A 10,852-nucleotide genomic window follows, 5' to 3' on the forward strand; every position below is an offset into this window, starting at 1 on the left:
CACATACGACTATTGGTATATGTGGAAATGTACAACGACTATTGGTATATGTGTACATGTACAAATGAAAAACAAAACAACGATGATAGTTGAATCGTGCCCAATTGAGCAGAACTGTGGGAGATGCAATATACCCTTGCACTCTTTTAAATCTTAATCTTCTAAATGTGTGAAATACAATGTCCCTGAGAATGTTTACTGTCAAAACACGGGTGATACACAAAATCAGATAGATAAGAACGCGCACAAGTTCAGTAGTTGGTATACAAGTTGAATACAGGTGAACAAAATCGGAAGAAAAAGAACCATTATTAAAATATATGTAATAAACAATGTAATTTACTGATTTTTCCTTTCAGATCGGAACTTCCTATTTCTCTGTTAGTGTTAATTACAAATAATTGTTTCTAGACAAGGAAATGTTTATGAACTCCAGATGAAGGAGCTTTCAGTTTTACTGTTCTCGGTTTGCTCGGCAAACCACTGCCTACTTTCCAGACTACTTTGAATGAAATTCTGATAAATTTTCACCCTCTCTGGACAGACATATAGCTCTTTTTCTGCCCTACAATCGACAGTTTTATGTTCTCTTTCAAATATACTGTCTTTCCTCGATTCCTAAAAATAGCTTCTTTAACAAAACGAATAAAGCTTTCGGAAAGTATCTTACTTTTTCATTAGATTTAATATACGATCCCGATAGTTTCCGAAGCTACACGATAAACGGAAAACCTGATACACGCAAAATACGATACACGATAGACCTGATAAACGCAAAACATGATAAAAAATGGAAAATCTGATACACGATAGGATATGATACACGCACGATACGATAGGATACACGCACGATAGAGCACGATAGGAATGTCAAGAATAACATTGTGGGTACTGTATCTGTATAATATATATATATATATATTCTTGATCACGATATAGGGCTTACAGTGGGTGTGACCTGTCAACAGGCACCTGATCCCACGTCTGGTGTGTCCAGGGGTCCGTGTTTGCCTAACTATCTATTTTGTATTGCTTATAGGAGTTAAGATTGACCACTGTTCGTTATCTTCGCCTTTCATATACATCTGTTGAGCTTTTGATGGTTTTGCGTTTTGTCATGCAAAACTACGCGTGGATTTTTCCAAATTTGTATACCCGGCAAAGGATAAAACGAGTCAGGATTTGTGAAACCATAAAGTATTCTTAAATGTTAAATCATCACAATTTATCAATTTCAAAAGTTGTACCTCAATTATCTCAAACTATGTAAATATTTACATCAATGCAAAAATATCCATCCCTCGCCCATTCAGCCCTTTACCAATAATTTCATCAATATGATTATCAATTTTAATACGTCAATTTTTATAATTCAGCTCCCTCTGAAGGACTGAAGCGGCTGTTCCATGCTTGTTCCTCTTTGGATGTTAGCAATACAGAGCCGATATCAGAAGTGATCTTTTTCAGCTGTCGTCATGGCGTGTTAGTGTTAGTCGCCATTTACAAGGATGTTGACTGTGTATTGTTTATATGTAGTGAAGGGAACCTGCGCGTCCTGAATAAGCAAATGAATATTATCATAAGTGGTAGAGATTGATTATCACCTGCGTATAAATAACTGGATGGTTAACTGAGGTCCCGTGTCACATCAGATGTGGCACGATAAAGATCCCTCCCTGCTCAAAGGCCATAAGCGCCGGGCATAGGCCCATATTTTGCAGCCCTTCCTTGGCAATGGTGTCGTCGTCACATGAGTGAAATATTCTCGAGAGGGATGTTAAACAATAGTCAATCAATCAATCATTACATTCATACATTACACAAATTTATTAAGCCTAATATAAGAAAACCTCTAAACTTCCAAGTAGTATAACCCGACTCGATGGGTGGTTCAACTGAGTGCACTTTTGAGGTCAAAAGGTCAAGTTTTAGAACGCACTGGAGAGCGGGGGAGGTAGGGCGTTGCTAAGGCGGGGGGTGCCTAGCGCGTTAGGCTGGTATGAACTAGAGCGGAGATAGGAGCGGGTGCTATGACGCAACAATGGGTCGATAGTGCTATGACGCAACAATGGGGTAGAATCGATAACACTAACTAAAGTCGAGATCGCTATGACGACGAGGCCTGAGCTGTGTGTGTGAATCCTTTAAAATCCACAATGAATAATAAACGCATGATGTGAAGTTTACACATTTATTAAATAAACAATTTAATTAATTTAGAGTGTTATTGACGTTGTGGAAAAACCTGCTTTTCTATGACGTCACAATAAGTATATAAACGCAATACACAATTCGCGTTGTCACTTTCATTACCATGTCTGAGCGATTACCCAACGACTTACGGAATAGCAGAAATGGGCTCCCAACCAATTATATTGAACAGCGATTGAGATTTTTAGAGGAACAACTACACATACAGCGAGAGCGTGAATTAGAACTCCGCAGAGAAAACTGGCAACGAGTGAGATTTTTACAGCGGGGAGGGGGGATAGCCAGAGAAAAACGCCAGTTAGTGTCGGAATATTATCGAATCAAGCTCCACAGAGGCCGCCATTCCAGGAAATTTAAAGTGAAACAAAATGTGTACAACGTTACTTTCAAAGAGCTTCCAGATTCTTCCTTTATTCGGCGATTATTCAAAGATATGCTCAAAAATGTGAAACGGGAAATGCAGTGCAACCCCAATGATTATGTACGGCTCAACATTCGACACCCGTCTTTGGATTCCGAGATTTGGGTCGAATTTACCCAGTCTAAAAACCTCAACGAGGATAAAATTTTAAACAAAATAGAAGCCGTACAGCAATCTAAAAAAGAGTTCCTGATGACAGACGGAGCCACACAGTTAGATTTTTTTCATGTCAAATATCCTCAAGGGAGTGGCGGCGGTATGAAGAAAAAGCATCTACAAGTCGATAAAAAGAAATTTAAGATCTCCAAGAGAGCTATCGTTCGTATTAACAACCCCGAGGATTTCCTGTGTCTACCCCGAGCTATTGCCGTGGCACAGTTACACAGTCAAAAACCCGAGGTTCCGGACCCCGAATGGGAGAAAAAATGGTTAAAGATGAGAAAAGGGGATACACAAGCTCTCGACCAGAAACGACAGGCCTTAGCGCTCATGGAACTCGCCGGGTGTGCAAACGACCAACCGTGTGGGCCTCAGGAATGGGAGAAATTACATCAGGTCCTGGCACCCGAGTATCGCTTGAAAATATTTCAATTTAAGACAAACACGCAGCGATTACGATTAGACCCCATCTACAGAGGTCAGGGGAGCGGAAAATGTTTGAACATTCTACTGGATAACGAACATTACGATACCATAACATCGATGCCGGGAGTGACGGAAAATCCATATTATTGTGATTACTGTGATATTGGATATAGCCACATCGAAGAGCACCGTACCGTCTGTCCTCACCGCTGTTCGTTTTGTTTAGCCGATTCTCCCTGTACCCCGGACGGCACCCGCACGGAATGTGCTCATTGTAAGGGATTTTTTAGAAATGCTGCGTGTTACCAGACCCACTTGAAACCTTACAGTAGCAATACCGCGACAACCGTGTGTAATTTAATGGGACGTTGCGACCAGTGTCAGAAATGGATGTCTAAGCAATTATTAAAGGGACACGCGTGCGGCGGAAAAACACAATGTCACATCTGCAAGAAACTCGTCACCACCCCACATTTCTGCTTCGTTCAAAAGAAACCCAAGCCCAAACGCAACAAGGAATTGAAAATGTACATTTATTTCGATTTTGAATGTACACAGGAAAACGGAATTCACACCCCTAACCTCTGTGTGGCCGAACGCGTGTGTCAACATTGCGACAGTTTAGACATTGACATGCGGTGTGATCACTGTCATGCGTTTGGCTCGCAACGCCGCTTCGTATTTCAAGGCCCCGACACCTTAAAACAGTTTATGGAATGGCTGTTACAATCCCAGACGGACGAGAAGGGTAATGTGAGCTTCAAACACGATGAAACGACCGCCATTGCGCACAATTTCAAGGGATACGATGGGCAGTTCATCTTGAACTATCTAGTGCATACGGCCTGTATCAAACCCGCAGTCATCCTCAACGGCAGTAAAATCTTATGCATGGGGGTGTTCGGCTTGAGATTCATCGATTCATACAATTTCCTCCCCTTTGCCCTCGCCAAGATGCCCTCTGCGTTTGGATTAACAGAACTGAAAAAAGGTTATTTCCCCCACTTTTTTAACACGGAACAGAACCAGAATTACGTGGGGGCTTATCCCGATGCTCACTACTACAATCCTGACGACATGTCGATCGCTAATCGTGCAGCCTTCTATACCTGGTACACTCAACAGGCCGGGAAAGTGTTCGATTTCCAGAAGGAATTCTTGGCTTACTGTATCTCGGATGTGGATATTTTACGCCGTTGTTGTGCGCAATTTAAGGCGACGCTCTACGGACTCGTCCGCGTCGACCCGTTTCAGGAATCCATCACTTTTGCTAGCACGGCTAATTTAGCGTATCGCCGAGGATTCATGGCACAGGACACCATAGCCATTATACCCAATATGGGATATCAACCGTCGCGCCGCTACTCGGCCAAGGCCTGTCGCTGGCTCACCTCCCTGAACCGCAACATACGTCATGCTAAGAACGGGGGCGAAATTACCATAGGCCCTTATACGGTGGACGGCTACGAGGAGGAATCCCGCACCGTGTACGAATTTTACGGCTGCTACTGGCACGGGTGCCCCACCTGTTATCCGAATCTGTTGACGGAAACTCACCCCCATCGAGTCCAGCAGACGTATCAAATCCTGTACGAGCAAACCTTGAAACGCGCCACCGCCTTAGAGCAACAAGGATATACAGTCGTGAGCATCTGGGAACACGAGTTTGATCGACAAGTGAAAAACAATCCAGAGTTACAAACATTACTACGAGACCTCGATATTCAGGACCCCTTAAATCCCCGCGATGCCTTATACGGAGGTCGTACCAATGCTACTCGCCTGTATTGCGAGGAGGGAGACATGCGATACGTCGATGTGTGTTCTCTGTATCCTTACGTGTTGAAATACAGAACGTTTCCCATCGATCATCCTCAAGTCATCACCAGCGATTTCAAGAATGTGAGAGAGTACTTTGGTCTCATTCGTTGTCGTGTCTTACCACCACGAGGTCTGTATCACCCCGTCTTACCCTATAAGACGGGAGGAAAATTACTTTTCCCCTTATGCCGAACCTGCGCCGAACATCGCAACTTAGGACCCGACGATCGATGCAGTCACAGCGATTCAGAACGCAGTCTGACTGGCACCTGGGTGACCGTAGAAGTACACAAAGCTCTAGATCTCGGTTATCGGCTCGACCGCATCTATGAAGTCTGGCATTTTGAAAAGACCAGTCAGGACTTGTTTCGATCTTACATCGATACTTTTTTAAAAATTAAACAAGAAGCTTCCGGATTTCCCGATGAATGTCAGACGCCCGAACAGAAACAAGACTACATCGATGAGATCCGGCGCCGGGAAGGCATCTTCATGAATCTAATAGACATCGAGAAAAACCCCGTCCGTAGAACCATTGCCAAACTCTTTTTAAATTGTCTCTGGGGAAAATTTGCACAACGATTACAACTACCACAAACACAGTATTTAACCGAAGAAGAAGAATTACAGAAAAAATTACAAGATGCCACTCTAGAAATCAAAGGAGTCGAGCTGCTGGAAAATCGAGATCACCCCGAAACCGACATGATGCTGATCAATTATCAGGAGAAAGAAGAATTCCTAGAAGACTGTCCTTTCGGAAACGTAGTGCTGGCTTGTTTTACCACAGCGCATGCTCGTTTACATCTCTACGAGACGTTAGAACCTTTGGGGGAACGCGTCCTCTATTTTGATACGGATAGTATTATCTATCAACACGATGAGACCCAATTTAACCCTACCATTGTCAACAGTTTAGGCGGCTGGACCGATGAATTGAGTGGAGATCGTATCATCAAGTACATGTCGGGAGGGCCTAAAAATTATGCATACGAGACCCAGGGGGGAAAATCAATGTGTAAAGTTAAAGGACTGACGCTCAATTATCGCGCTTCTAGGATCGTCTCACTCGCTACCTTAGAAAAAATGTTAAAAGGGGAAGAAGAAGAAGTCCACGTGCGTTATCCTCACTACATTCAGAGAACGCGCCAGCACGATGTTCGCACCATCCCCTTAGTAAAGAAATACCGCGTAGTGTACGACAAGCGACAGCGGGTTCACCATTACAACACGCTTCCTTATGGATATTAGGTATAAAAAAGGAAACGCGTCTTGAGAAAAACATCAGTCTGCAAAATGAGTAAATACGGATCACTACAGAATCCTTCAGTGCCTTCCTATGGTGAATTATCGGCTCGTCTAGTGTCATTTCATACAGCCCCCGATATTCTGTTGAACTTATTACCTAACATTGCAGAAGCCGGATTCTTTTACAAAGGAATGGATGATCATGTGCGTTGTTTTCATTGCACATTGTCTCTCAAACATTGGGAACCCGGGGACGATCCTTGGATAGAACATGCCTATTGGAGCCCTCATTGTGCTTACGTGTTGTGCAATAAAAGTGTCAAATGGGTACGACAAGCCTTCAATGCCTATGCCCGCGCTAAAGACAGTGATCGCGATTGGGGAAACTTACCCTTAGACGGGGCAGGGAATCCAATGTGTACCCAGAAATGTCACATTTGTTTAGAACGAGACTTGAGAATTGCTTTTTTACCTTGTGGTCATTTATGTACTTGTGCTATGTGTGCTTCAGGACTTAGAACATGTCCTATTTGTAGAGATTCTTTTGTAGAAACGGTTCGTATTTTTACTTGTTAATAAATATGTATGATCCCATGAACTTGTGTCATTTATCAAGATGTATGCCTACGAGACACTGGCCCCGTTTCAATTGAAACATGAATTTACTATGGTGGTGGCGGGTCCCTCTAAATCGGGTAAAACGGAATTTGTAAAGCAACTGGTACAAAATACGCAGTGGATATCACCACCCCCAGAAAAAATAGTATGGTGTTATCGAGAATGGCAACCGGCTTACGAATCATTACAAAAAGCTGTAACATTCGTTCACAACATTCCTCAAGACGATGAGAAATTAGTCGCCGATCTCACTACTCGACATTTACTCATTTTTGATGATATGATGGGCGGTAAAGCCATAGAATCTATTGTAGATTGGTTTACGCGCAAAGCGCATCATCGTAATACCAGTGTTATATATATCATGCAAAATCTATTTGATCGCGCCGTGCAACATCGTACTATCAGTCTGAATGCCCACTATCTCGTGTTGTTTAAAAATCCTAGAGATAAATCTCAGATTGGGGTATTAAGTCGTCAATTACAAATGCCTCATTTATTACCCGCGTATGATGAAGCCACCAGTATTCCTCACGGGTATTTACTAGTCGATTTAAGTCCTCAGACACCCGAGGATTTAAGATTAAGAAGTCAACTCTTTTCTACCTTAGCGGTGCACATGCCACCGAGAGTATAAATATCATTATGAATGACTATTCATTTCATTTCCCAAACACCTTTCATCATGGGTAGACCTACAGCCAAGAGTAAATTAGTGAAAACGTTACGACGTTTACAGCGGGAACGGGATCCCGTTCAACGAGCCCATCTCATTGAATTAGGCCGTAAAGCCTTACTCAACTGGTTTGCCATGGGCGCTAAAAATTTATTACGAGGAGTCTTACCCGTGAATAAACTCACGGGGCGTTTCATTCAAACACATCGTCACGACTTGAATGTCATTGCCAATAAGAATGCGAATGAAGAAGATCGTAAAAAAGCCATTTTGAAACGGGGTGGAGCCGGATTCTTAGGAGGGACCATCATTCGTCATTTGTTCAAATGGGAAACGGGGCAAAAACGTAAAAGACGTCCCCGTAGTGTGGCGAGAGTCGTGAAGCAAAAGAAAACACGTGTGTTACCCCCTTCCCTCTTAGCCTTAGCTAAGAAAAGAAAAAAGAAAGTTCCTAAAGTTCCTAAGAAAGTTCCGAAACTCATCATTCACCGGAAGACCCACGATCCTAAAACCAGTGTCCTGGCTCCTTATCTCTTGCGCATGGCTAAATTTCCTAAGAAGAAGACCCCTAAACTCATCGTGAAAATCCCTTTTTCGAAATATATGACACCTCAAACAACCCCACCCAGGAAAACGAAGACTTTAGCAGAACTGAAACAAGGATTAGCTGAAAAGAAAATGGAACGAGCCATGCGAGGACCCATAGGAACTTCCAGAACCACCGATACAGCCTTACCCAGTTTTGGTCAAGCCTTTGGGGGTATGGCACATTTTACTCCCTTAAGCACATCGACCCCTAAGCAGAAATACAAATGTCGATATTGTCCTCTGCAATACAATTTGAAAAGTAGTCGCGATCGTCACGAGGAGACCGTTCATCACGGACGTTTCAATCCCCAACACCCGAGCGCGTAACACTATAAAAAGCAGGGGGAATGTGCACAGACCTTCATTATTACACTATGGCTGATACGAAGAAGTGTGAATCCCGATTAAGACCTCATTTACCCCTCTTGCAAACCTTAGCAGCTCCTCATTATTCCTCCAAATTAAAGAGAGAGGTCATCAAATATTGTTCCAATGACTGCATTCTAAAGATTTGTGAGATCGTGTACAATATATTAAAAGGGGTGATTCCTCTCACTCCCGCTCAGAAGCGACAACTTGGTCCGAAGAAGCACATCTTAAGACGCATGGTGCAGCCGTAACCCGTGAAAAAACGACGAGCGTTACTCAATCAGAAAGGGGGCTTGGCTTCATTCGTTTGTGGAATTAACAAAATTTGCAAATATCCCAATAGAAGATGAGTCGTAAAATGGTATTAGTACCCGAAGCCATGCTGAATGAGCTGAAGGGAAAATTACCCAAGCCTCCCGAATTTCAATCGACCGTGGGGTTACGCAGTGAATTAGATGACATCGAACATCGAGATGATTTAACCGAGGGGGAAAAAGTAGCTTTGTATGGCCATCACCTTCATCGATATCGACAATATTTACAACAAGCACGACAACAGACTCCGTCTAAACCTTTACCACCAACACCGCCTGGGGGTGCCACAGTCGCTGATACCAATGCATTAGAAGATCAGATTATCAAAAGTGTCAGTAAACCGGGTCAAAAGAAAGCGGGTTTATTACTCGATCATCTCAAGAAATCCAAAGTCTTAACTTGGAGTAAAGAAGGAGAAATCAGTTATAGAGGACATAAGGTTCCCGATTCCAATATCGTGGATTTAATCACCGAGTCCCAGAGACAAAAACCTTTAAAACATCGTGAACCCCCTGCAGGGTTACAGCAATTTGCCCAAGCTTTAAAAGAAACGAATGCCCCTAAAGGATATGTGACCAATCGTGATGTTATAAAAGCGATGGACAAGCCCGGAAAAATCAGTACTCCTAAACCTATAGATGAAGATGAGAGCGGATTTCAAGAAATCTCGGGTTTTGACCAATCTTTCTATGAAACTCCCAGACGAATGATGACCCCTAAAAATATCAGGGAGGCTGGTAAAAAGACATCACGTGAAATTGGAAAATGGTTAACGCTACCATGAAAAAATCTAGGAATCAGATCTTACAGCGACTTTATTACGACCCTAAGACAGGGTATGGAGGAGTACAGGCTTTATACCGTCAAGTGCGTAAATTAGGTCATAAGATTACTCTTGCTCAAATTCGAGAATGGTTCAAAGAACAGGATACGTATACCCTACATAAGCCCATACGTCGGAAATTTAAAAGACAACAGACGCGAGTGACGGATATAGACGAACAATGGCAGTTAGATTTAGCCGACGTCTCGAACTTGAAGAAATACAATGATGGGTATACGTTTTTATTGTGTGCGATTGACGTGTTGTCGAAATATGCGTGGGTGGTGCCTTTAAAACAGAAAACGGGGAAAGAAATGATACGAGGCCTCAAATGGATATTTCGAGACGGACGTCGCCCCGTTCGCATTCAATCGGATCAAGGGAGAGAATTCACAAATAAAGAATTTCTGCAAGCCTTCAAATCCATTCATTTCTTTACGACGCGTAATGCCGAAACCAAAGCTAGTATTGTGGAGCGTTTTCAACGCACCCTGAAAGCACGTATGTGGCGATATTTTACACGTCATAAAACACGACGGTATGTGGATGTTTTACCCGATCTGGTACACGGTTACAATCACACGTATCATCGCAGTATTCAGAGAGCTCCTGCTCAAGTCAATGCCAAGAACGTCTTGAAAGTATGGAAAATCTTGTACGGAAAACAGAAACTATCATCGACCTCTTCATTACAAGCGGGAGATCGTGTACGGATCAGTAAAGCGAAACGTACATTTGAAAAAGGTTATTTACCGAATTGGACGACAGAATTGTTTACCATTTCCAGAAAAGTTCCAGGACGCAACGTATATCGAATTAAAGACGACCATGGAGAAGAATTAGAAGGAACGTTTTACGATAAAGAATTACAAGCAGTAATTAAAAAAGACGATGTCTACGAAGTGGAGGAGATCTTAGGGTATAAAAAGCGCCGCGTGGGGAAAAAAGTCATTTCAGAAGTCAAAGTGCGTTGGAAAGGATATCCCCCTAGTTTTGACTCATGGATTCCGCAAGCGGATCTCATTCTGCCATGACCGTCCAATGGAAATTCTTGGGTGAAAAAGTCCCTCGAGCAGAAATTGTGTATTTTGCACAATTATTCCTGTGTTTAACAATCATTATTACGTCGGTCGTAATGTTAGCCTTAGGCGATTCCAATCGTGATTTTTGGATGGTC

At 42.8% G+C, this 10,852-nt stretch overlaps 1 protein-coding gene across 1 annotated transcript; it reads left to right on the forward strand.

The window, feature by feature from the left end:
* The first annotated feature begins 2,314 nt into the window (after positions 1-2,314).
* Positions 2,315-6,289, forward strand: LOC130053774 (uncharacterized). Its single transcript, XM_056161336.1, has one exon. It carries the CDS (start codon positions 2,315-2,317, stop codon positions 6,287-6,289), a length of 3,975 nt encoding a protein of 1,324 aa, XP_056017311.1.
* The last annotated feature ends 4,563 nt before the right edge of the window (positions 6,290-10,852 follow it).

Source organism: Ostrea edulis, chromosome 4, assembly GCF_947568905.1.
Source record: "Ostrea edulis chromosome 4, xbOstEdul1.1, whole genome shotgun sequence".
In the NCBI taxonomy this organism is placed as follows: Eukaryota; Metazoa; Mollusca; class Bivalvia; order Ostreida; family Ostreidae; genus Ostrea; species Ostrea edulis.